Source organism: Candoia aspera, chromosome 1, assembly GCF_035149785.1.
Source record: "Candoia aspera isolate rCanAsp1 chromosome 1, rCanAsp1.hap2, whole genome shotgun sequence".
Taxonomy (NCBI): Eukaryota; Metazoa; Chordata; class Lepidosauria; order Squamata; family Boidae; genus Candoia; species Candoia aspera.
In genome coordinates, this window is record NC_086153.1 from 280086854 (window position 1) to 280110485 (window position 23632).

The window sequence follows — 23632 nt, forward strand, 5'->3', positions numbered from 1 at the left end:
AACTAGTTTAAGAGAAAGCCACTGAGAATAAGTAAGTTTTATGGGATTTCTTAGGCCTGAAAGGAAGGGATCTCACCCAACAGAAGACAGCTGAAAGGGTTTTCCCCCTTGCACTTGTTTCAGAGTCAGGCACCTCAGCACAGGGCTTTTGGACAAATCTTCTGAGTGTAGGCACTCTAAATGCAGGTGAAGAATGCTTTGGGTAACCTGGCCTTAAACCATTTACGCTTTAGAGCTTCACCAGCACTTTGAACTGAAATAAGAGTTCAATGACAACTAGAACAGCTAGTGTAGTACCAGTATCATCTGATCCCATTGTTACTTGGGTGACCAATGTGATGAAACAATAGAGTACTTACACCCTACTGAGGCAAGTGAAGAGTTAAGTAGGCACTTCCTAGAAGAGGGCAGAAAGCTAACCGAAACCAGAGAGAGATGCACAACTGGGAGCAGACATTTGATAGGTGTGAATGGATAGTGCTGGTAAACCATGTGAAAAAGGAAATTAATTCTGACCATAAGTGTGAACTTCTGAACCTTTCAACAGAAACAGTTTACATTCATATATCATCTACTTAGACAACGTTCTTGTTAAATAAAATGTTGAATGATCTACTGAGTAAACAAGAGACTGATTAGAATACTCTTCCAGGCCTACCACAAGAAGAACTAGAGAGGAGAGAAGCTTGGTATAAGAAGTCTAAATTTATAATTTTGGAGTGGTGGCAACTATATTTTGAACTATTTATTCCCCACAAAACTTTGCAGAATACAGGCAACTTCTGACCAAATAAACCTAGCCACTTCTTCATCAGCAGAACATTCCAAACGTCTTCAAAAACAAACCCAGGTAGATTAATTTACAGCAGTCCAAACTAAATGTTAATCAGTGCATAGATCTTCTCTAAATAGGGCCACAGCTGGTATAGCAGATCATTTCAAAAACATTACTGCTATCATCAAGGTTGTCTCAACACAAAAAAACAAGGAGAACTCCTACACTGTCTATTTGAATTTTAGCAGTAATCTCTAATAACAATTGCAAATTTCCATTTAACATTTAACACTACAGATAGTATTTCCATGGTGTAAAATAAGTCTCAGCTTGTTCCGTTGTTTATTTGAGAATGTGTCTATGTGTGACAGGCCTTTGTAGGTGTTGCTTTGGCCAACCCAATTTTGGTTTTGGTCTGCCCACTGCTGGAATGCAGCTGTGGAATGAATGCCCATCTTATAAGTGAATGTATCCCTCAACATGAAAAAAAGATCTCCACCCTTGTTTTACTTGCTGTGCCATGTTCTTCCACTCTGCCACACCCCCAGGACTCTGGCCTCTGGTGTTGCTGCTTCATGGACACCTGCAGCTCAGTTTTGACAACAGCACATTGGAGAACTGTGTGAACTACTTCAATCTGAGGGGCAATTAGCATAATCATTTGCTCCAATGCACAATCAGCTTGCAAAGCTTGTTTACTACATGATCATTACCTATTGTTCAGTGATTCCAGTTGGGATTGGCCTCAGAGCATTCCCCAACCTTTCTGCAATATTCCTAATAGCTAAGTGATTTTTGTATTTGAAGCAGAAAGTCCCTCAATTTCTCTGCCTTTACCTGAAACTCAAAATGCAATGGTTCATTCATGATTTAGTATCTTTCTTCCTGGATCCCCACAGCAGCATAGCTTCAGAAATGCTTTATAGCATTTCCTCTGTAGTTATGGGGCAAGTGTTTTCCTATTGGAAAGAACTCTTACCTCTGGGAATTTCCTCATCCCTCCCCTTTCCTGCAGTGAAGACACCACATTAGCATCCTCCCATGCCATTTCAAAGGTCAGTTTTGTCACTTACAGTAACCAATAATAAAGGGATGTCCAAATGAAACCTGCAGTGGTTGTAAAACTAGGGCATGTAAAACATAAATACAACTTGTTCCAACACTGAATATGAAAAGTAGGAAGGAAAGTTTGACCAGACAAAACATAATGGTGCTCTAAGATATTGCAACAAGTAAAAAAAAGTCCATTTTATTTACTTTTTAATTTTTTAAAAAGAATTAACAGCAATAAGTCTAACTTTAATCATCCATATTTTTAAAAAAATTATCTCAAGAATAGATTCTTAATTATGGCATTACAAAGATGCTTTATTTTCTTCTAGGATTTTGTGGCAAATGGGGTCAAATAAAACCCCTTTGACATTTAAAGGATTCATAGACCTGTCAGGCCAGCACTACCTTCAAGTTGCAACCCCTTGTTGCTGGTACATCAGAAGTGGTTTTATAGACATGCCAATTCTAATTTGGCTCAGAATCCATTCTTCTGAGAAAGAGCTTCATGTGCACTGTGTACAGGGATTTTGGGTATGACTTCTGTTTCTTAGCACTTTATCACTGAACTGGACACAGAGAATTATATGTTTGCTTGAATGCTGATTAGCTTTTTTCACTAGTCTGCTGCTTGTGACAAAGTCAAACAAATAACATTAGATTAAGAAATGCTGACTTTATAAAGCTCTGTTGTTTAGAAAAATGGAAGCTCAAAATTTGGAAAACAAGTTCTGTCATGTAAAACATAAGGCATGCCAGTAGCAGTTTAATTTGGAGGAGGACATATATGTAATTGTTTCATACCTGTACTGTACAAGAATGTAGGGGGGAAAGGCCATCAAATCCTGGTTGCCAAGTGATACTAGCATTGTTGCTGGTGATCTTAGTTACTGTCACATTGAGAGGTGGAAAAGGGATCGCTGAAACAGAAGGAAGATTTTTAGCATATGCAAAGCTGAGCAGTTATTTACATAGAAATGTGCAAGTGCTACAGTCTGGGAATCTGGACAAGGTCCCTGAGAGGTGCTAATTGAGCTATGAATGAACAGAGGTAGCCTGCTCATGACATTATAAATCCTGAGTAACGCTACATATCTTTTTTCCTAGTTGATGGTTAAACAGAGAAAACACTGAACATTTGTTGCTTTCAAAAACATTCTGTTATGGAATCTGAGATTCAAGTAATAGTAGTCTGACATTTCTTAAACCTTTTGAATAACATGTTCATTTTTTGAGGCATAGTGCTACCCCTATGTCATATTTGCATGCATTTCCTATAATACTACTAATACATTGGAATGCATTTAAGCATTGGAAAAATACAGGATTAAAAGAAAATCTTCAGAAATCCAGAAAAGTTTGTTCCATTTTTATAACAATGTTCCATAGAAATGCAAAGTGTGACATTTTTAATCATTCTGAACGAACAAACAATCCTATGTCATTCACAGTGTATCCATTCACATTCATTCTGTTGAGATAATCAAGATGGTACCCTTATAAAACTTCTGTCTCAGTCTGAAGTTTATGTGAGGCTTCCAAAAATTCTGGACATGTAATGGGATTGATCAGAGTGATACATCACCCAATATCAGAAAGCATCAGCAAACATAGAAGGGGATGCAATTGTTGCTGAACACAGGAGTCACTGATGGCGCAGGCGAGCAAATCCCATTTAGTGTTGTAGCTGGAAAACCCTTAGTCCCTTGCTTATGAGTCACAGATGTTTGGAAAGTTCATTTACTGTAGTTCCAATATTTTCAAGGCACTCTTATGTGTATTAAAAATTTGGCACCAACTGAAGCTTCCATGTGCATGTATCTGTACCACTATACGGAAGCTTTGATTTGTTACCTTTTCTATATTTACCTGCCCAAACTTCTATATTCCCCAGACTAGGTTGTGTAATTCCCTCTACCCCATCCCTGATTAAGTGAGAAGATCTTTTAACATAGCACCCAATAATAAACTTGAATTACTAGAGAGGTTTGTTTGGTGCTTACTTTATAGCCTTTTTCAGGACAAGTGGGTTTTTTTATTCACAAGTGGATTATTTATTGACACCTGGCTTTAAAATAATTTATATTTTACAATTTGATTTCTCAATCTGTAATCTGTTTCTCTTCTGCTTTGGTTTTTGTACTTTTCATTTTTTTTATGTGATATTTGAACAGTTTTGGCAACTGCCCAGGAAACTTACATTAGTTTGTGATTAGGAAAACAAATCACATTAATGGATAAAAAGTCTACACCCAGCCCTCTGCACTACTTCAGAATTTCCACAGCCTTCCTGGACCCAGGAGGCAAAGGGATGCAAACTTATTCATGCATTATATAGGCATATGGCATTCAGGCACTCCCCAATGTCATCTGCATTTAGTAACCCTATTACTTAATATCTGAATACTTCGGAGGAGAAACCACTGTTCAGGCACTGCTTCTCCTACATATCTGCAGATAACGCACTGAGGGGATTAGCTTAGATATATGATGCCAGGGGCCAGATTTACAGAGTAGACCCTATCATTCTTTGCCCTTATTTTGCACATTTCTGCTGTATATAAATATGACATGCTCTACAAAAATTAATGTCCTCTACATACTCAATATTTTGGATACTACTTCCAGAGCTTACATGTATATCTTATGAATATAAAAGCCAATACCACAGAACCAAATAAGTTGGCAACTTCAGGAATGATCCATCCCTCCAGAACCCTTTCTGCTTAGTTAATACTGGGCAAAAGACTAAAAACTGCTACATCTCCATGCTAATTATATTGCAAATGATGTTTAAAAAGAACTTGTCTTCACAATTCAGTCTTGCTTGATAAAGCTCCAGCCATGCTCTCTCCATGAGTTTTTTGAGATTGGTATTTCTCTTTTCATTTTACTTTACCACTGTTGTCATCATCACATTCATTGGCAGTATTTCATAAAAAATATATGGGAAGACAGGACAAATTTCAAATGAAATGAAGTCACAATTTGAATGTGTCTCATAATAAAACATGTATTTGAAAGGATTACAAGAAAGCACAAGGAACTGTCAATGAACAGGAAAAGTGCGAATGTATGAGAGCAGTTTACTGATACAACAAAAATAAATTTGTGTAAACATTGGAAATAAAGAGGGTAGAGACATTTTGGTGTGACCCTGGTTTGAGAAAGTCATTTCCAATTTCCTTCTTGGCTTGTTGTCTTTTTTAATATCAATTCAGGCTGGTTGCCTCTCACTTCTCTTGTTCTGGCCCACTCTCCTCTAGTTTACTCCCAAGCATCTTGCTCTCCATATGTTCTCTCAGATCCACCCCTTCACTGCTCCCGTCATCTCCTGTTCCCACTCATGGCTCAACGGTTCCATTCATGCTGCCACTGATTCTTGAAACCAACTCCCACTCCTTGCTTGGCAAATGCTTCCTCTTACCTTTAGATCTCGCCTAATAATCTGCTTGTCCTTACTTATATCTGAGAAATTCCTCATACTTGGTTTACCTGCAGTGCTTTCATATATCTTGCTTCAAAGAGCTGTAAATATATCCGAAAATTCAATCCAAGATGGAAGCCTAAAGCTAGCTTCTCCTTATCTCTCCAAAGCTTCAAGATTTAGAAGCCTGAATTCCCAATTTTTTGTCTTAAGAGGGGAATCAGTTCCATTCCTGTTTGGTTGCAGGGCAGTCTATTTCCTCAAAACAAAGACAGTGCAGTTTTCTGTTAAGAATGGAAGAATTAAAGAAACAAATAACATCCCCCCTGGATGAGACCACCATTTCAAGAAGTTTGGAATTCTTTCCCAGTTATAGTGAGTCAAATCAATTAGAAAGTGCTATCTATATATAAAATCAAGATTTTTTTCCCCCTGTGATTTGTTGGAACAGTCTAATGGCCTTGTTTGAACATAACACAGACTGTATAGCATATGCAGCTCCAAGAGTAACTCGAAACTGCAGTACTGAAATTAAGCAGTAAAATTACTGATTTTCAGCAGCAGTTTTGGAGATTTGGAACCACACTTCCTCTGCAAGGAAAAATGCTCTCATTCCCACTCTTTATCCCACTAATCTCCAGAACTGTGCAGAAAATTGGCCATTTCTTTCAGGCCCGTCTCCTCAGTTTATGTCATTATTTCACCATAAGGCCTTCTGTACCCTGCCAGGTTGAGAAGCTGAGTTCCAGCTCCTGACCCAGAAGACGATGCCCATCCCAATATAACTATAAGCCAGGGTCAGTAGTGGCCTACAGCACCAAAGCTTAGAGGGTGCCAACACCATCCCTCCTTCCAAATAATTCTATAAATATAAATCTTTGCACTGGTGGAAGGTGGCCCCATCAGTCAATGTGGCCTAGGGGCACCATATTCCCTTGAGCTGGCACAGCACTAGGCAGCAATGAGTTAGTTCACAAATAATACTAAACCCAGAAAACCTAAACAAATCAATCAGCTATGTGTGAACCTCAGTATTTTCTTTCTTAGTGTCACTGTATGACTGCCCTTCCTCAACTCACCAGTTCTGTATTTGACCTGCCTGGCTATGACAAGAAGCACAGTATATCAGCATAATACAAGATGGGAAATCACTATAAGAATTGGGTCACTGATGGCAGTGACTACTAGAAATGCTTTTCATGAAGGAAGTTCACATACAAAACCCACTTGATCTAAAAGAACCTGACTGGTCCAGCTCACAAGAAATGTGAGAATCTCCTTCTACCAACAGACATCCTCGTTTAGCAAACACAATTGGGACAAGCAACTTGGTCATTAAGCGAAGCTGCGACTGTGCTTATGATCTTACTTCAGCTTTCCTTTGCTTTACAGACCTGCAAAGGTTGTAAATGTGGGCATTGGTTTCAAAGTTACTAGGACTGGTTGCTATCTAAGGCAGTCGCTAAGCAAGGACTACCTGTACTCTATATTTTATATTTGGCAAAATTTATTCTGGCTACAAATCTAGAAAAACAGTGTAATATCTATGGTATCCCAGGCTTCCTGCCCCATTTGACTATGGTATCTCTCTCTCTCTCCATACATAGTGTATATATACATACATACATGTGTGTGTGTATGTATGTATATGTATAAATGAGAAAGTGGCACACTGTAAAACAAAATCCCAGCTTTCAGCATCACCCATATAAAAATAGTGGATGACTGCAATCCAGACCTTTGCATAGAAGGAGTGGTAAGGAGTGACCTCATCAGTTTGCCATTTTATAATGAGTGCTTTGTGACTGGCTTCTCCTACCACAGCAGTCATTTCGTGATTAAGCAAGGTCACAATGGCCATTTTGTGGAGTGTCCAGCACATGCTCTCTGTCTAGATTCTAAAAGTGCTCACCAGTTTAAAATGGGTGTGCATCCCTGCCAAAAATGTACTGGAGCAGTCATAGTCCTTGACTAAGCAGAAAGCAGCTTTCAGAATCCTGAACCCTCACTGGACACAGCTTACAAATTAGCAGCTGAAGATACTACATTCCCACTAAGGACCAGGGTCTGTACAAGATAGTCATGGTTATACATGACCCTTTGGAAAAGAATCTACTCTCCCCATTAATTCAACTTATTCATAACCACATATTCTTATACATTCTATTTTACATAACAAGGAATGCAGCTAATCAAATCCCAGCTAATTCCCCTGCCCCACAAAAGTATTCATTAATCTTAGCCTACAGTTTTAGTATCTTGTTAAATAAGAGAACAAACTGTGGAAGGAGCAAAAAAAAATTACTTGCTTTAGATGCAAAAGCTGAACATTGCTATGCTTTAAATGAAAGTTTAGTGATACAAAGTATAGAAATCCCTAAAACCAATGCCTTCCTGAAAAGTAATTGTTCCAAGCAGTGACCTGTAACCTCCTGCTTTCAATAGCTCATGAAAAGCCAGTACATTTGAACCAAATGATGTTGGGAGATACTTTGGCTGCCAAGACACAAAATCTATTATCTGCTAAAAAGGATGCTGTTCTCATTTACGCATTGTAGACAATGTCATGACCACAGGAGTCCATGGGAGAGGCTAATGATGAAGCATGCATTGCACTGTTGTGACACAAACTACGTGATTGACATTCTGTATATAACGACATGGTGAACGGTCCCCCATGCAAGTACCAAGTCATGCCTGACCCTTTGGGGGGATGCCACTTTTGCAACTTTTTCTTGGTAGACTATAGCAGAATGGTTTGCCGTTGCCTTCCCCAGTCGTCGCCTTCCCCAGTAAGCTGGGTACTCATTTTACCAACCTCGGAAGGATGGAAGGCTGAGTCAACCTGAGCCAGCTACCCGAGAATCCAGCTTCCGCTGGGATCGAACTCAGGTCGTGGGGAGAATTTCAGTTGCAATACTGCCACCTACACTCTGCGCCACACAAGCTCTTATATAACAACATGACACAAGTACAAAAGACTAGGGTTTGTGCTGTGACATCATGACTCATGGTCCATCATTTCATATTATTGCAATTTGTACAGATGTTTATGGTTACAGCCCCCTTTTGCTTCCAGAAAGACCTTCGATGCCCCAACCTTAGCCTTCAAAAGGCACTATAGAAATTAAATGAATAAATAAATAACTGTTCCCTTGTATTTCATCCCCTTCTTGAGCTGGTTGTATTTTATTTTCATTAGCAAATTTTCCTGCAGAGGGATGGGCCTGGATACAAAAAGGTGAGTAATTTTTCTGAATTTTATTTAATCTCTTGAGAGCGTGGCACTTTTAGAAGCAGCTAAGAAGTCATGTGTGGGATTTGGTGTAGCAGTTTTAAAAGGTGAAGAAAAAAATGATCGTAGCTTAGTTTAGATTACTTTTTCCCTATTCCTGAGCGGGAATGGGCCTCTTTCCATATTTCCGTCTCTGGAAGGGTAGGAAATGGTTTCTCACCTTTAATCTGTACAGTGGCCGTCCGAGATGAAGACAATCCCTTTATATTGTGAGCTTCACAGGAGAAAACTGTGCTTTCATTAATGCCTAGAAATCATCCAAGAAAAAGAAGACTTTAGAAAACAAGATACATATTTAATAATCCCTAAGCAGAATTTCACTTAGGTTTCACACACTGCTGAGATTTTACATATGCAACTCAGTATATTGAACTGAAAGCAGATCAAAAATTATGCGGATTGGAGTGAAGGGTGTTTTGTGTATGTGTGGGTATATTTATTATTTATTTATTGAAATTTGTTATAGCCACCCAACTCCAATGGACTCTGGGCAGCATACAAAATCAAAAAATCATAAAAACAATTAAAACATAAAACCACACAGACAGCCCAGACTAAAACAACCTTAAAAGCAATGCAAATTACAACAGACTCCCCAAAATACACTAATACATAAACCCCAAGCCTGGAACCAAAGCCAGGTTTTAAGAGCTTTCCAGAACTCCAGGAAAGAGGGCGCTGCCCTTATATCCAGGAGGAGGCTGTTCCACAGGGTGGTGGCCGCAATGGAGAAGTCACATTTCCTCAGTGAAGTGAATTAGCAATTTCAAAGGCAAGCTAACAGCAGTCCACAGGAAAGGGATCACTAACATAGCTTAACAAATTACTGTTTCCTTTGTAAATTTTGCAAATTTAGTTGCACAAAGCATGGGCATGAATGACGACCTATATATCTGGGAATATACGGTAGCTTTACTATTAGACTACAGAAATAAAACCTGCAGAATGAAAAGCTTTCAACTAGAAACAGCACACTACTTCTTCAGCCATTTTCTGTCACTCTGTGAAGAAAGAACTTAACTTTCATCTTCTTCCAGAGGTACATTTTCATCTACGCTTTGGCTGAATTTTATTCTTTATGTAGACAGCAGAATTTATTTATTTATTTATTTATTTATTTATTTATTTATTTGTCAAATTTGTCACCACCCATCTCCTCCCATCAGAGGGACTCTGGGCAGTTCACAATAATAATCAATAAAACAATAAATTTACAATAAATTTACAATATATAAAAATACAATATTTAAAACATTTACCAATAAACAATAATTATAAATAAAAATAGAGTCCAAATGGCAGATATTAACTCAGACCTTGTATGCGACGAGTGCACTAGGGCACTAGCCATCCCCAAACATGACTCCCCTCCCCACCCAAGCCAGGTGGCAGAGCCAGGTCTTCAAATTCCTCCGGAAGGCCAGGAGCGATGGGGCTAACCTCACCTCCAGGGGCAAAATGTTCCAGAGGGCAGGAGCTAATGCAGAGAAGGCCCACTTCCTGGACCCCGCCAGACAGAATTCTCTTACCAACGGGGTCCGCAACATGCCCTATCTACATGATCTGGTGGGATGGGTTGACGTAACGGGGAAGAGGCGGTCCCTCAGGTAACCTGGCCCATGCCATGTAGGCGAGTTAGCTGGCTCGATAAACCCCCGTGCCAAATTTTTGTCGATGAAGTCCCTTAAAGCTGCCAACTCCCTCTGCGTCATAGCATAAATTTTAGGCTTTGGTAAAGTTGCCCCCGGGATCAGTTCGATGGTGCAGTCTGTTTTTCTGTGGGAGGGGGGGGAGTTTGTCAGCCTCCTTTTCACCGAAAACGTCAGCAAAGTCTGCATATCTGGCTGGCAGGCCCTCCGGGGTTGCTGCCTCCGGGTGCATTGAGGTCGTTGTCGCCCTCCCCATTGCAGCGTGGGGAACCTGATCCCCTGTGGGTGCTCGGTAACAACCGTCCGAAAAGGTGATCTCTCTGGTCATCCAATTTATTTGGGGGTTGTGATGCGCAAGCCACGGGATCCCTAAGATGAGTAGAGGTTGACCCACCGGTGCCACGATGAAGGGAAGGCTTTCCTTGTGGTCGCCGAGCCTCATCGCAACTTTGTCCGTGTATTGGGTGACCGGGCCCCTTCCCGCTGCTGATCCATCCAACTGCGTGAACACCAAATGGTGCTGAAGTGGATAGCAGTGGAGGTTAAGCGCGGCCACCAGGTCCGGGTGCATGAGGCATTTTGAGCAACCCGAGTCAATCAGCACCCAAACCTTCTCTGTTTTCCCCCCGTGGGCCAGGGTGACTCTCACATATAGGGTAGGACAGTTCTCACTCACCCCAAAGTCGTTGCGCCCTTTGTTGTGCTCCACCTGTCTTTTGGTGCTCTTTAAGGCAGGTGGCTGGCGTTTCCCGCCGGTTCGTTGCTTCCGCTTTCCTCGTCAGCGGTGACGTCAGGGAATTCCCTTGCCGAGGTTTCCCCCTTCGCGGCTGGCCTTTTCTTTGGTGGTGGGGTTGGTTTGTTCGGGACCTTCCCCGGGCTGTCTCTAGCCTTTGCCTTCGGTCAAGCCGCCGCCTTGTGGTTCGCCTCCCCACACTTGAAGCACTGACCCCTGGCAAAGCGTCGGTCCCAGTCGTCCATACGATGTTGGGATCTTGGCTTCGTAGGTCTTGCAGCTGCACGGGGTCCTCTCGCCGCCTCTGCGTACTGCGCTTCCCTCCACGCCTGGAGGAAAGTTTCCTGGGCGTCCTCTGCCTCCCCTGCCAGCCGGATCCACTCCACCAGAGTGTTGGGGTTGTTTCTGCAGAGTGCCCACCTGAGTACATTCAGGTTCAACCCTTCCTTGAATTTTTCGATGAGGGTTGATTGGGACCAAACCTCGACCTTGCTGGCCAGGGCTTGGAACTCCATGGCATAATCTGCCACGGAGCTCTGTTCTTGTTTAAGGGCTTTTAAGGCTCTTTTTGCCCTCTCCCTTTCCAGGGGGTCCCTGAAATGCATTTCCACTGCCCACAGGAACTCATTGCAGTCCTCGAGTTCCGGGGCGCCCGACTGGCACAGCTGGACGTACCAGTCGGCGGCTCATCCTTGCAGCTTGACAGCTAGGGCATTTACCTTGCCCTTTTCAGTTCGAAAATAGGGGCCCCATTCCTCCATGTAGATCCTCACATTCGTGAGGAAGAAAGAAAGTTTTGTGGGGTCCCCATTGAACTTGATCCCGAAGTCCTTGATTGCCACTCTCGGTGGGCTCCAAGCCGCAGCTGGGCGATGCTGGGTACTTCGGGCAGTCGGGGCTCCGTGGTCGAGATGTGGGGATTCCCTCCATCTGGCGTCGGGTTGTGTTTGCGCCCACTCGTGTCGGCCTCCGGTGTGTTGGAGTCGCCTCGGCTGTGGGGTGGGAGGGTGGGGTGCAGCACATCTGGCGGATACTTGGAACCAGTCTCTGCCTGGCGCTGCGTCGTCCTCCGGGCCTCTCCTCCGTCTCTCCGGCTGGTGCGTCTCCGAGGGGGGGGTGAGGGGTGTCGGGCCTCTGGTGCCTGGTCCCTCCGCTCCCCGGCTGTGGGACTCGTACGCCTCTGCTAACCTCTGGAGCAGCTGCTGCGTCTCCTCCAGCTTCTCCTCGACTGCTCTCAGCCTCTCCGCCGTTCTCGAGCTCGCCGTGGTGCGGTTGCCTCTGGTTCCTGATACCTCTGATTTCGGGACGTCCCGCGGTTCCTCCAGTGTGCCGGGCGATCTGGGTGAGGACCCGTCCGTCTCGTCGAGGGTAAGCCACGGGCCTCGGGACTCACGAGTAGCGCTCGCCGGGTCTTCTCCCTCTGAACTTGATCCTGAGTACCCCTGGATGTTGCGCCGTCGGGGCCTTGGGCATCTGTCATTCGTCTGGACGGGAGTTCCGTTGTCGGTCACCGGGAAGCTGCTTCTCCGTGAGTTGAAGTCTTCCATCCTAGCGTGGATCCCTCACAGAACTGGTCTGGATTGGTGCTAGGGAAAAAAATTTTTTTGGATTCCCGTCTTTATGTCAGGGCAGCCACGCTCTAAATAAAACACAGACTCACTTAGAGGGTCTAAGGATTTCTGGCTTTATTAGAACGGAGTGCATGCAAGGAAAAAGACGGGAATCCTTATGTGTTGACAGGGTGTCCTGCTTATACTCTGTTGGCGGACATTGTGCTTCTCCACCCTCGAGCCATGACCGGATGGGTGCTTGGGACTGCGACGCGTCAGCTGATGGGCGATTCCGGCGGTCTCCTTTGTCTCCCTGCCTTCGTCTGGAGCCGGTGCGTCCCCTGGGGAAATGGGAAGGCGTTTCCCCGATCTTTCGATGGGTGTCAAGTCCAGTCTGATGGGCGCTCCCATTGTGTTGGTGATTCCTCTATGGACATGGCTGCCCGAGGGATATGTGAGTGCATCCCCTTGGGGAAATGGGAAGGCGTTCCCCCTATCTTTTGATGGGTGCCAAGTCTGGTCTGAGGGGCGTTTCTATTATGTTGGTGATTCCCTTATGGATATGGGTGCTTGAGGGATGTGTGAGTGATTAAGGGATTACACTTATCCCTTCCTCTTACCTAATGTGCATGTTCCCCGTTGTGATGCACATATGCCTTGCAACGGGGAACATGACACCTGGCCCATGCCATGTAGGGCTATGAAAGTGATAACCAACACCTTGAATTGGACCCAGAAGCAAACTGGCATCCAATGCAGCTCATGGAGCAAAGGTGTTACATGTGTACATATTATATGTACATGTGAAGAAATTATTTTTCCACTCAGAATAGGTCAAAATATGAGCATGGTTGAAAAACGAAATAAACTACGGTTTCAGATCAAAACAGAATTTCTACTGAGTTTTGAGTTTGTAAAAATCCAAGTAATCATGTTTAAGGGGCAATCTCAATCTTATTTAAATGAAGTTTCATCTGACCCCATATACAAGCTTACTGGTAGTGGGTCCTGGAAAGTGATCCTTCCATATTGTAGATTGGTAGGACTGCTAGATAGTTTACAGGTATCCCAAGCATGTACGTATGTATGTATTTTAAATCAATGTATTTGACTGCCCATCTTGCAGATTGTAGCTGCAAGATGCAGAATAAAAACAAAAACAGTATCAATAAAACATTAAAAAAAACCTATGAGGGCTGAGAACAAACCCAATAAGCACTTACTGTAACAATGCACTAGTTGTATGCTGGTCTATGACTGAAATAAAATTGATTGATTGACTGTAACAATGCAAGAGCAACTCATCTCACAGGCTATTCCAAGCCCTGGAGCATATCTGGGTCTTCATGGCTTTGAGAAAGGCCAGCAGGGTTGGGACCAATTTAATCTCAGAGGGTATGGTTTCCAGAGGGCAAGTGCTGCAATAGAAAAGGCCTGCTTCCTAGGTCCCATTAGATGGCTGTTGAGGGAATCCCGAGTGTGCCCTTCCTGTCAGACTGGATAGGACGAGTAGAAGCAACCAGGAGAGGCGGTCCCATAAATAATCTGGCCCCATGCCATGAAGGGCTTTATGATGGGTGACAACCAGCACTTTGAACTCCATCCAATAGCACACTGGGAGCCAGTGCAGCTTGTGGAGGAAAGGTGTAACATGAGCATGCTGAGGTGTGCCTATAACTGCCCATACCATCGCATTCTGGATCAATTGTAGCTTCTGGATGCTCTTCAAGCACAGCCCCATGTACAGCACATTGCAATAATCTACTCAGGAGGTGACTAAGGCATGAGTAACCATGATCAGTGCCCCTAAGTCCAGGAAGGAGGGCAACTGGCCCACAAAACAAAGTTGTGCAAAAGTCCTCCTGGCCATGGCTGCCACCTGCTCTTTAAACAGGAGCTGTGAATCCAGGAGGATCCCCAGATTACACACTGGTTCTGTTTGGGGTAGTGCAACCCATCTAGAACCAAAGGTAGAAAAACACTGCATTCAGGATGCCTTACAACCCACAGCCACTCAGTCTTGCCAGGGATGACCTGAAGCCAGTTGTTCCCCATACAGACCACCCCCCCAGCCTCCAGACACTGAGCCAGAACATCCATGGCATCACTTGGTTGACCCAGGATGGAGATGTAGAGCTGAGTATCATCAGCATACTGATGATATCTTATCTTGTGCCATCAGATGACCTCAGCCAGCAGTTTCATGTAGATGTTAAATAGGAGTAGTGAGAGCGTTGAGCCCGGAGGGATTCCACAGAGAAGGGGCTAGATCTCTCCCTGCAATCAACACCGACCAGAACTGCAAGGAGGAGAACCAGTGCAGAACTGTATCTGCCACTCCTAATCCCTGGAGCTGGTCCAGAGGAATACCATGGTCAATAGTATTGAAAGCCGCCAAGAGATGAAGGAGAGCCAGGATGGACACACCATCCCCATCCCACTCCTGCCAGAGGTCATCCACAAGTTCGACCAACGCTGTTTCAGTCCTGTACACAGGTCAGAACCCCAACTGAAATGGGTCCAGATTATCCATTCCCTCCAGGATTCTCTGAAGCTGCAGTGTGACCACCTTCTCAACAACAATTTCCCTAAATAGGAATCTGGCTGATTAAATTGGCAAGAATGGGACTAGCCCCATAGTTATGGAAGGTGATCAGGGCTTGTGTCCTTTCCTGCTGAAGAAAACTTCCCATGACCTACAGGAACTCTGTAATTATAGGTCGGTCTGAAATATTTCACTCTTGGTAAGTTGATTGAGAAAGTGGTACTCACACAACTACATATATATTTGTCTGAAATTGATTAGCTGGACTATTTCCATCAGGATTTTGTCCAGGATATAGTGCTGAGCTATGTGCCTCATTATGGTGGGGTGGGGTTGGGGTTCCTGGGATGGATGAGCAAAGAAGGCTGGGCATGTATACCAAGAATATAAACTCCCAGCAGGGTCACCCAAGGTGTGAAGGTCATCCCAGATACTCAGCTAAAGCAAGCAGGCACCTCTACCAAGCAGCAGCAATATAGGAAAATGCTGGAGGCGTCTTTATAGAAAGAGAAAAGCAGGACATATATTTAATAGTAAATAATAACATAAAAAGAATAGGACACTGACTTCGTTCAAACACATTGGTTTGTCCAACCATTGCTTATTAAATAAACCACAATGAGTTTATATTCCCAACCATTAACCATGATTTACAAACTACAATAGTCAGATTTGGAAAACCAACAACACTAAATGATAGCTTAGTATAATTTGTGAACAGATTACCAGCTGCCACAACAAAGATCACAAAGAACATGGGATGCCTACTGAACCCAGAATCTGGGAAGTTCTAGAAACAATGAGTCCAATGCCAACAGCCCCATTCTTCAGTAAAAGGTCCTCCCTTCTTCACAATAAATTACTGGAAAGAAGTCATCCAAATGGGAGGTTTCTGATAAGTAACAATTGGCTCTACCATTCCTATAATGATTTATGATAGAACAATGGGATGGAAGGCTAGTCAGCCAGAAAGGGAATGTTTCTTGGAATGTTTATTTTGTCCCTTAACACATACAGTGATAAGAAGCAAGGCCTCTGGCTGGAGCTTAATGAGTGATTTCCCCCCAAGCAAAAGCACTGGCTCTGCTAGTACCATTGACATCCGGCTGATGGGAAGCACAGAATTATTGTGACTGGGAAAAATAGTTTTAAGCTACGTGCAGAAGACTTAGAGGAGCAATGAGATTCTGAATGAGTCTATGAGTTTACTTTTCAATGTCCAATTTGCCCCACTGCACACACCTTTTTAAAAAAAATGTGTTTGCTTTTGACGACTTCCTTTTCTTTTTCTTTTGTAATTACTCGTGGTACTGCTTGTGAAAGAAACATGATTTATACCACTAATTTCCCATTATTTAGAGAACTGGAACTGGGAAGCTCTGAGCAAAATATGTCTGGCGAAACTGCTCCTTGGAGTTTCTAACCTCATTTTCAACTTGCTTTATAGTACTCAGTTCAAGAGATGCCTAAATCTGAACAGCAGCTGAGGCTGCATTTCAGGAGAGCGAGGTGAACTGTCAAAACTTGTCTGAAGCAACCTTTATTAAAACTGAAGTTGATAAGCAGGAATAGATCAAAAGGTGAATGAAGAGATGTCAACAGGGGATGGTTTAAAACCTTCTTATGAAAGTTCAAAGTTACATATTTTATATTAACTGATCAAACAATGTAAGTATTATTGTTGCTTTTTCTGACTAAGGCAACACCCAGCAAGTCCCCAGTACCTTCCAGATATAGGCGGATATAAGCAGAAAATCCAGACTGTGCTCTGAAGATGTAATCAACTTTTGAACATAAGTCAGTTTACTCACTGAAAACACTGCCTCTTCCCACCCCACTTTTCTCCTGGTTTATGATTACTTCCTTTTAACATTTCAGTGCTCTTTCCTGCTGATGCCAGTTTTTTTTTCTTCCTCATATGCCTTTGTTCTTGCATGCCTAAGGAACTATGACTTGGTTTTAGCAGATTCATCTGATCCTTTCACTTACCTTTCAAAAGAAAAACCTATTATGTAAATCAAGGGACTACAGAGAAAATATGAACAAACCATAGGTTTCCAGCATAAGGAGATTTATGATTTAACCATCCTTAGTGTTTGTGCAGAACAGGCATTAAATAAAACAGGGCTTGTTAGGGCTTAGTTCAGGGCTTTTCAACCTTGTATACATCTGTTTGAAAAGGCAACACTTACTTACAGTTTTAAGATGAAAGTCAATAGGAAATCTCCTTTGCATGTCTCCTATTTTATCCCAAACCCAGAATGTCTCCTATTCACCACAGGAAAAATATTACCTGCATATATATCTTTAAATTTGTCTTGAAGATCTTAAAGTTCTAGGTGGTAAACGTTTCCTAGTATTTGCTTTTGTGATATTATTTTTTTAAAACATTAAAAAGAAAAAAGAAAGGGTTTTTACAAGATTCCATCAACTGCAGACAATTTTTCAGTGTGGGCCATTTTCCCATTACTGTAGGTTCAACCGTGCTTTCTTCCACCTGCTACAAACTGGTCCACATGGGTAGGTTTTTGATATTCGGTAGAAAACAAAAGCATTCTGAACAATACAAGCCATTAGAAACAATAAGCAATTTTGGAAAAAAAAAGTATTCCCAAGAAAATACTTGGGGAGGACGCATATTTGTTTTCGAAATATCTAATTTGCAGAATTTTTAGACACTGCTGTATCTTTGGTGACTTCCACTATACATTGGGCTTTCCACTTGCTTTTTCTCTTTTTAACACACCTGAGACACAATCTCACATCATGTCAGTAACTTGATATCAGTGTTGTTTTTATCTTTGCCCCTGTCATGAGTAAGGATGGCGAGCAGGGGGCTCCCATCCAGACTGTCAAGCGCATGCGTAGCACTGATGAATTGTTCAGCCATTCAAAGAGACACAGATCGGGACCGCCTTAACCCTTGGGGGTTATATGTCTGGGTTTTTCCCACGCTTCTTCAGTTTGTTAGGATTCCTGTTAAGTACTAGCAATAAATATTAGAGACCAGTTCATTGTCTCAGTGTGTTTCCTGGTTGTTAGGACAGCCCCATTAGCCACCCTATTCCTTTATGGGTAGTTTTATTTACCATAGGAAGAAACCTTACCTGACACATTTAAAGTGGAGGGAGAGATGTCTGGATGTCCAAGTCTGGAATCACCCATCCACCAGACAATTGTCACTGGCTCAGGTGGGCCTACTGCAGCACATGCCATATGGAAAGGTGTATCAGGGATAACAGACAGATCTTCTGGCTCAACAGTGAAGTAGGGAACACCTTGAAGAATAAAGTGGGAGACTTTTGCATTTTTATGAACTGAAATAGATGCATTTAATTCTTTCTCTGCAGTTTATATTTAGCAAAACACTAATTACTGTAGCTCTCACAGAATGAATGAATGAATGAATGAATGAAGGAATGAAGGAATGAATGAAGGAATGAATGAATGAATGAATGAAAAAAATATATATATATAGCCATTTTTTGCCATTTTTCTTTGGAAAGAAGAGTCCACCGTTATTTACAAGATCAAATGTGTCCTTGTATATTTTGTTACTAAAGGGGCAAATTGTTCATTGAATGGGAGAAAAAGAGGAAAAATTATTTTGATAGACTGCCAGGTAATTTTTGAAACTATCCTAGCCTTTCTCGAAGATCTGGAACTCAACCCATTAACTGCTTGGTAGGAAAATAGAGCAGTGGAGTGGATTTACTGTCCAATCCTTCTCTCAAATAGTTAAGAGAGAATTTTCAGCCCTTTTATACAGAGAGAGGACCAAATGAACATGGTCTGCTCGTGAAGGATTAGTCTTTTCTCTTTTATTGTACAAACTGTACAATGAGCATTATTCAGTGAAAGCGTTTTACTATGAGCCCAGCTGTACATCTGAGAAATAATTAAAAGATACCAACATAATTTGAAGCATGCATATTAAAAGCACTTAAATAACAAATGTCAGTTTCAGAAACTGTCAGAAATTATACTCTTATTTTGTATTCTGACTGAACACCTTTCTTTAGCTACATCTAAAAAATTCATTCAGAGATACAGCCAGACCTTATTCCAAACTAATGAAAAAATAATGAAATCTACAATGAAGGAAAACAAATTCATGTTTGCCCTGCGCTGCTTTTCATGATGTCTCTATGCTATAGACGAGAGCAGCTAATTAACCCTAAGTGGCTCTTGATAACTGAAGGGGAGGATGGTACCAATGTTGATATACTCAAAATAAAACTCCATTTATTGCTAATGCCTGAGAGAATATTTAAAACTGTGCTTCAGTGACAAATGTGAATATTGTGCTATGAAATTTTCCCCCAATCCAAACATTTCATACTGACTAAATACCTGAAAATGTATTTGACATACATTTCAAAGTTTAATTGGGTTTTTCAAAATAGCTTTGAGAAAAATGTTTTTACTAGAAAAAACATAGTTTCTCTTGCTGTGATACTCCCTATTTCCAGATCAATCTTAGATATAAATGATTGTCTCTCCAGCATTTCTTGTTCTGTCTCCTTTGTTGTTTATTCGTTTAGTCGCTTCCGACTCTTCGTGACTTCATGGACCAGCCCACGCCAGAGCTTCCTGTCGGTCAACACCCCCAGCTCCCACAGGGACGAGTTCGTCACCTCTAGAATATCATCCATCCATCTTGCCCTTGGTCGGCCCCTCTTCCTTTTGCCCTCCGCTGTCCCTAGCATCAGCATCTTCTCCAGGGTGTCCTGTCTTCTCATTATGTGACCAAGGTACTTCAGTTTAGCCTTTAATATTCCCTCAAGTGAGCAGTCTGGCTTTATTTCCTGGGGGATGGACTGGTTTGATCTTCTTGCAGTTCAAGGCACTCTCAGAATTTTCCTCCAACACCACAGTTCAAAAGCATCGATCTCCCTTCTCTCAGCCTTCCTTATGGTCCAGCTCTCGCAGCCATCTGTTACTATGGGGAACACCATTGCTTTAACTATGCGGACCTTTGTTGTCAGTGTGATGTCTCTGCTCTTAACTATTTTATCAAGATTTGTCATTGCTCTTCTCCCAAGGATTAAGCGTCTTCTGATTTCCTGACTGCAGTCAGCATCTGCAGTAATCTTTGCGCCTAGAAATACAAAGTCTTTCACTGCTTCTACATTTTCTCCCTCTATTTGCCAGTTCTCAATCAAGCTGGTTGCCATAATCTTGGTTTTTTTGAGGTTTAGCTGCAAGCCAGCTTTTGCACTTTCTTCTTTCACCTTCATCATAAGGCTCCTCAGTTCCTCTTCACTTTCAGCCATCAAAGTGGTATCATCTGCATATCTGAGATGGTTAATGTTTCTTCCAGCTATTTTAACTCCAGCCTTGGATTCCTCAAGCCCAGCATGTCGCATGATGTGTTCTGCGTACAAGTTGAATAGGTAGGGTGAGAGTATACAGCCCTGCCGTACTCCTTTCCCAATCTTAAACCAGTCCGTTGTTCCGTGGTCTGTTCTTACTGTTGCTACTTGGTCGTTATACAAATTCTTCAGGAGGCAGACAAGATGACTTGGTATCCCCATACCACTAAGAACTTGCCACAATTTGTTATGGTCCACACAGTCAAAGGCTTTAGAATAGTCAATAAAACAGAAATAGATGTTTTTCTGAAACTCCCTGGCTTTTTCCATTCTCCAGCGGATATTGGCAATTTGGTCCCTAGTTCCTCTGCCTTTTCTAAACCCAGCTTGTACATCTGGCAATTCTCGCTCCATGAATTGCTGAAGTCTACCTTGCAGGATCTTGAGCATTACCTTACTGGCATGTGAAATGAGTGCCACTGTTCAATAGTTTGAACATTCTTTAGTGTTTCCCTTTTTTGGTATGGGGATATAAGTTCAGCTGGGATGCTGTCGTCTCCTGCTGCCTTGTTATTAGCAATGCTTCTTAAGGCCCACTCAACCTCACTCTTCAGGATGTCTGGCTCTAGCTCACTGACCACACCGTCAAAGCTATCCCCAATATTGTTATCCTTCCTATACAGGTCTTCTGTATATTCTTGCCACCGTTTCTTGATCTCTTCTTCTTCTGTTAGGTCCTTGCCATCTTTGTTTTTGATCATACCCATTTTGGCCTGGAATTTACCTCCAATGTTTCTAATTTTCTTGAAGAGGTCTCTTGTCCTTCCTATTCTATTGTTTTCTTCCACTTCCACGCATTGCTTGTTTAAAAATAATTCCTTATCTCTTCTGGCTAACCTCTGGAATTTTGCATTTTATTGGGCATATCTCCCCCTATCACTGTTGCCTTTTGCTTTCCTTCTTTCTTGGGCTACTTCTAGTGTCTCAGCAGACAGCCATTTTGCCTTCTTGGTTTTCTCTTTCTTTGGGATGTATTTTGTTGCCGCCTCCTGAACAATGTTGCGAACTTCTGTCCAGAGTTCTTCCGGGACCCTATCTACTAAGTCCAGTCCCTTAAATCGATTCTTCACCTCCACTGCATATTCCTTAGGAATATTAGTGAGCTCATATCTAGTTGATCTGTGGGTCTTCCCTAATCTCTTTAGTCTGATCCTAAATTGTGCAAGAAGAAGTTCGTGATCAGAACTACAGTCAGCTCCAGGTCTTGTTTTTACTGACTGTATAGATGTCCGCCACCTTTGGCTGCAAAGGATGTAGTCAATCTGATTTCGGTGTTGTCCATCTGGGGAAGTCCATATATAAAGCCGTCTCTTAGGTTGTTGGAAGAGAGTGTTTGTTATGCAGAGTGAGTTGTCTTGGCAAAATTCTATCAGCCTATGTCCTGCTTCGTTTTGTTCTCCCAGGCCATGCTTACCTGTAATTCCAGGTGTCATTTGACTGCCCACCTTAGCATTCCAGTCTCCCGTGATGAAAATAACATCTGTTTGAGGCGTGTTGTCCAGTAGGTGCTGCAGATCCTCACAGAACTGCTCTACTTCAGCTTCTTCAGCATCTGTGGTTGGGGCGTATATTTGGATCACTGTGATGTTAGATGGCTTACCCTGAATTCGAATTGAAATCATTCTGTCGTTTTTTGGATTGTATCTGAGCACTGCTTTAGCCACTTTACTATTAATTATGAAGGCTACTCCATTTCTTCTGTGGTCCTCTTGTCCACAGTAGTAGATCTGGTGGTCATTTGATGTGAAGTGGCCCATTCCAGTCCATTTCAGTTCACTGACGCCCAAAATGTCTATCTTTAATCTTGACATCTCACCAATAACCATATCCAATTTGCCCTGGCTCATAGATCTTACATTCCAGGTTCCAGTGGTGTGTTGATCCTTAGAACATCAGATTTGCCGTTCACCACCAGCACCGTTGGCCGCTAGCCATCCTTTCGGCTTTGAGCTAGCTGTGTCATCAAGTCTGGGGCTAGTTGAACTCATCCTCTATGCCTCCCCAGTAGCATTGAGACCATCTTCCAACCTGGGGGTCTCATCTTCCGATGGTATACCGACATATCTCTGGTTGTACTGATCCATTTCATTTTCACGGCAAGAATACTGGGGTGGGTTGCCATTACCTTCCCCAGGGATTGCATTTAGTCTGACCTCTCTGTCATGACCTTCCCATCTTGGGTGGCCCTTCACGGTTTAGCTCATGGCATCATTGAGGTGCTCAAGCTCCAGCACCACAACAAGGTAACGATCCTTTGCTGAAGTTCTGTCTTCTATATACTCTTTAAGTTTATTTTCACATAGGTTTTTATCCATAACTGACTAGTGCTCCCAGAGATTATTCAAGTAAATTATCAACATACACTGCCTGATGTTCAGAATATGTTTGCATTTATTTTAAATTCCAACCACTTATTTGCATTTGAAGATGACAACTTTGGACAAACCTGAGTTTAGCAATTTTGTGGGAAGAATGCATAATCTAAACTTCTTGAAATCATTGATACTTACCAGTGCTTAACTCTGATAGGATTATATCACAAGGTGATACTTACACAATGGCATCACAATCAGATGAAGAAAAATAAGCCCCAACAGAGTCCTAACTATGCAGTTAGTAACTCATTCTTACTTTTAAGTCATTTGACCTCTGATTAGCTGCCTGATCTTAAACAAATATCCCAATCCTTTAAACATTTTCTGAGTGATATCTAGAAAACAAGTTGACATTGGCTTTTCTCAACTATATAGAGCTTAACAGTTTAATTGCTTGCAATATCTTGTGAACATGATCCTAAATCCAAGATGAATTTTCTTGACTGATCTCAATGTACTACTCAATGTTCACTGAACAATGTTAGTTAAATCTTAAATAGAGCAAGATACAGAAGGGTATGGCAAAGGCCACCTCTCCTGGATAAACACAGCTGGACAACATGACCTTCCTCAAAACTGATTAAAACAGGAACTGCTGCATGGCCAATAGAAAAGGCCCTATCATCAAATACTACAAGGTGGTATGAATATCAGGGCTTAAATAAGCAAATCTAAATAATAGGTTGGGCAAGAAGAATGTGGGCACATCCAGAGAAAAAGTCACACCCAAAACATTTCTTTCCTCAGACTCCTACCCACTTCTCCCCTTTTATCTAGTTTTTAAGCCACTAATTTCACTTTTAATTTAATACCTAGAAATCAGTGGCAGCTGATGTGGGAGCACTAGTTATGCATCCA

At 42.2% G+C, this 23632-nt stretch overlaps 1 protein-coding gene across 4 annotated transcripts in view; it reads right to left on the reverse strand.

The window, feature by feature from the left end:
* TYRO3 (TYRO3 protein tyrosine kinase) overlaps positions 1-23632 on the reverse strand; it is a 73137-nt gene that overhangs the window by 27563 nt on the left and 21942 nt on the right. For all 4 annotated transcript variants that reach the window (XM_063289933.1, XM_063289932.1, XM_063289935.1 and 1 more), the window contains exons 4-6: positions 18132-18302; positions 8708-8794; positions 2630-2745 (exon numbers count right to left, since the gene is read on the reverse strand). In XM_063289933.1, the coding sequence (XP_063146003.1) occupies positions 2630-2745; positions 8708-8794; positions 18132-18302 (374 nt within the window). The remainder of the gene's footprint in view (positions 1-2629; positions 2746-8707; positions 8795-18131; positions 18303-23632) is intronic.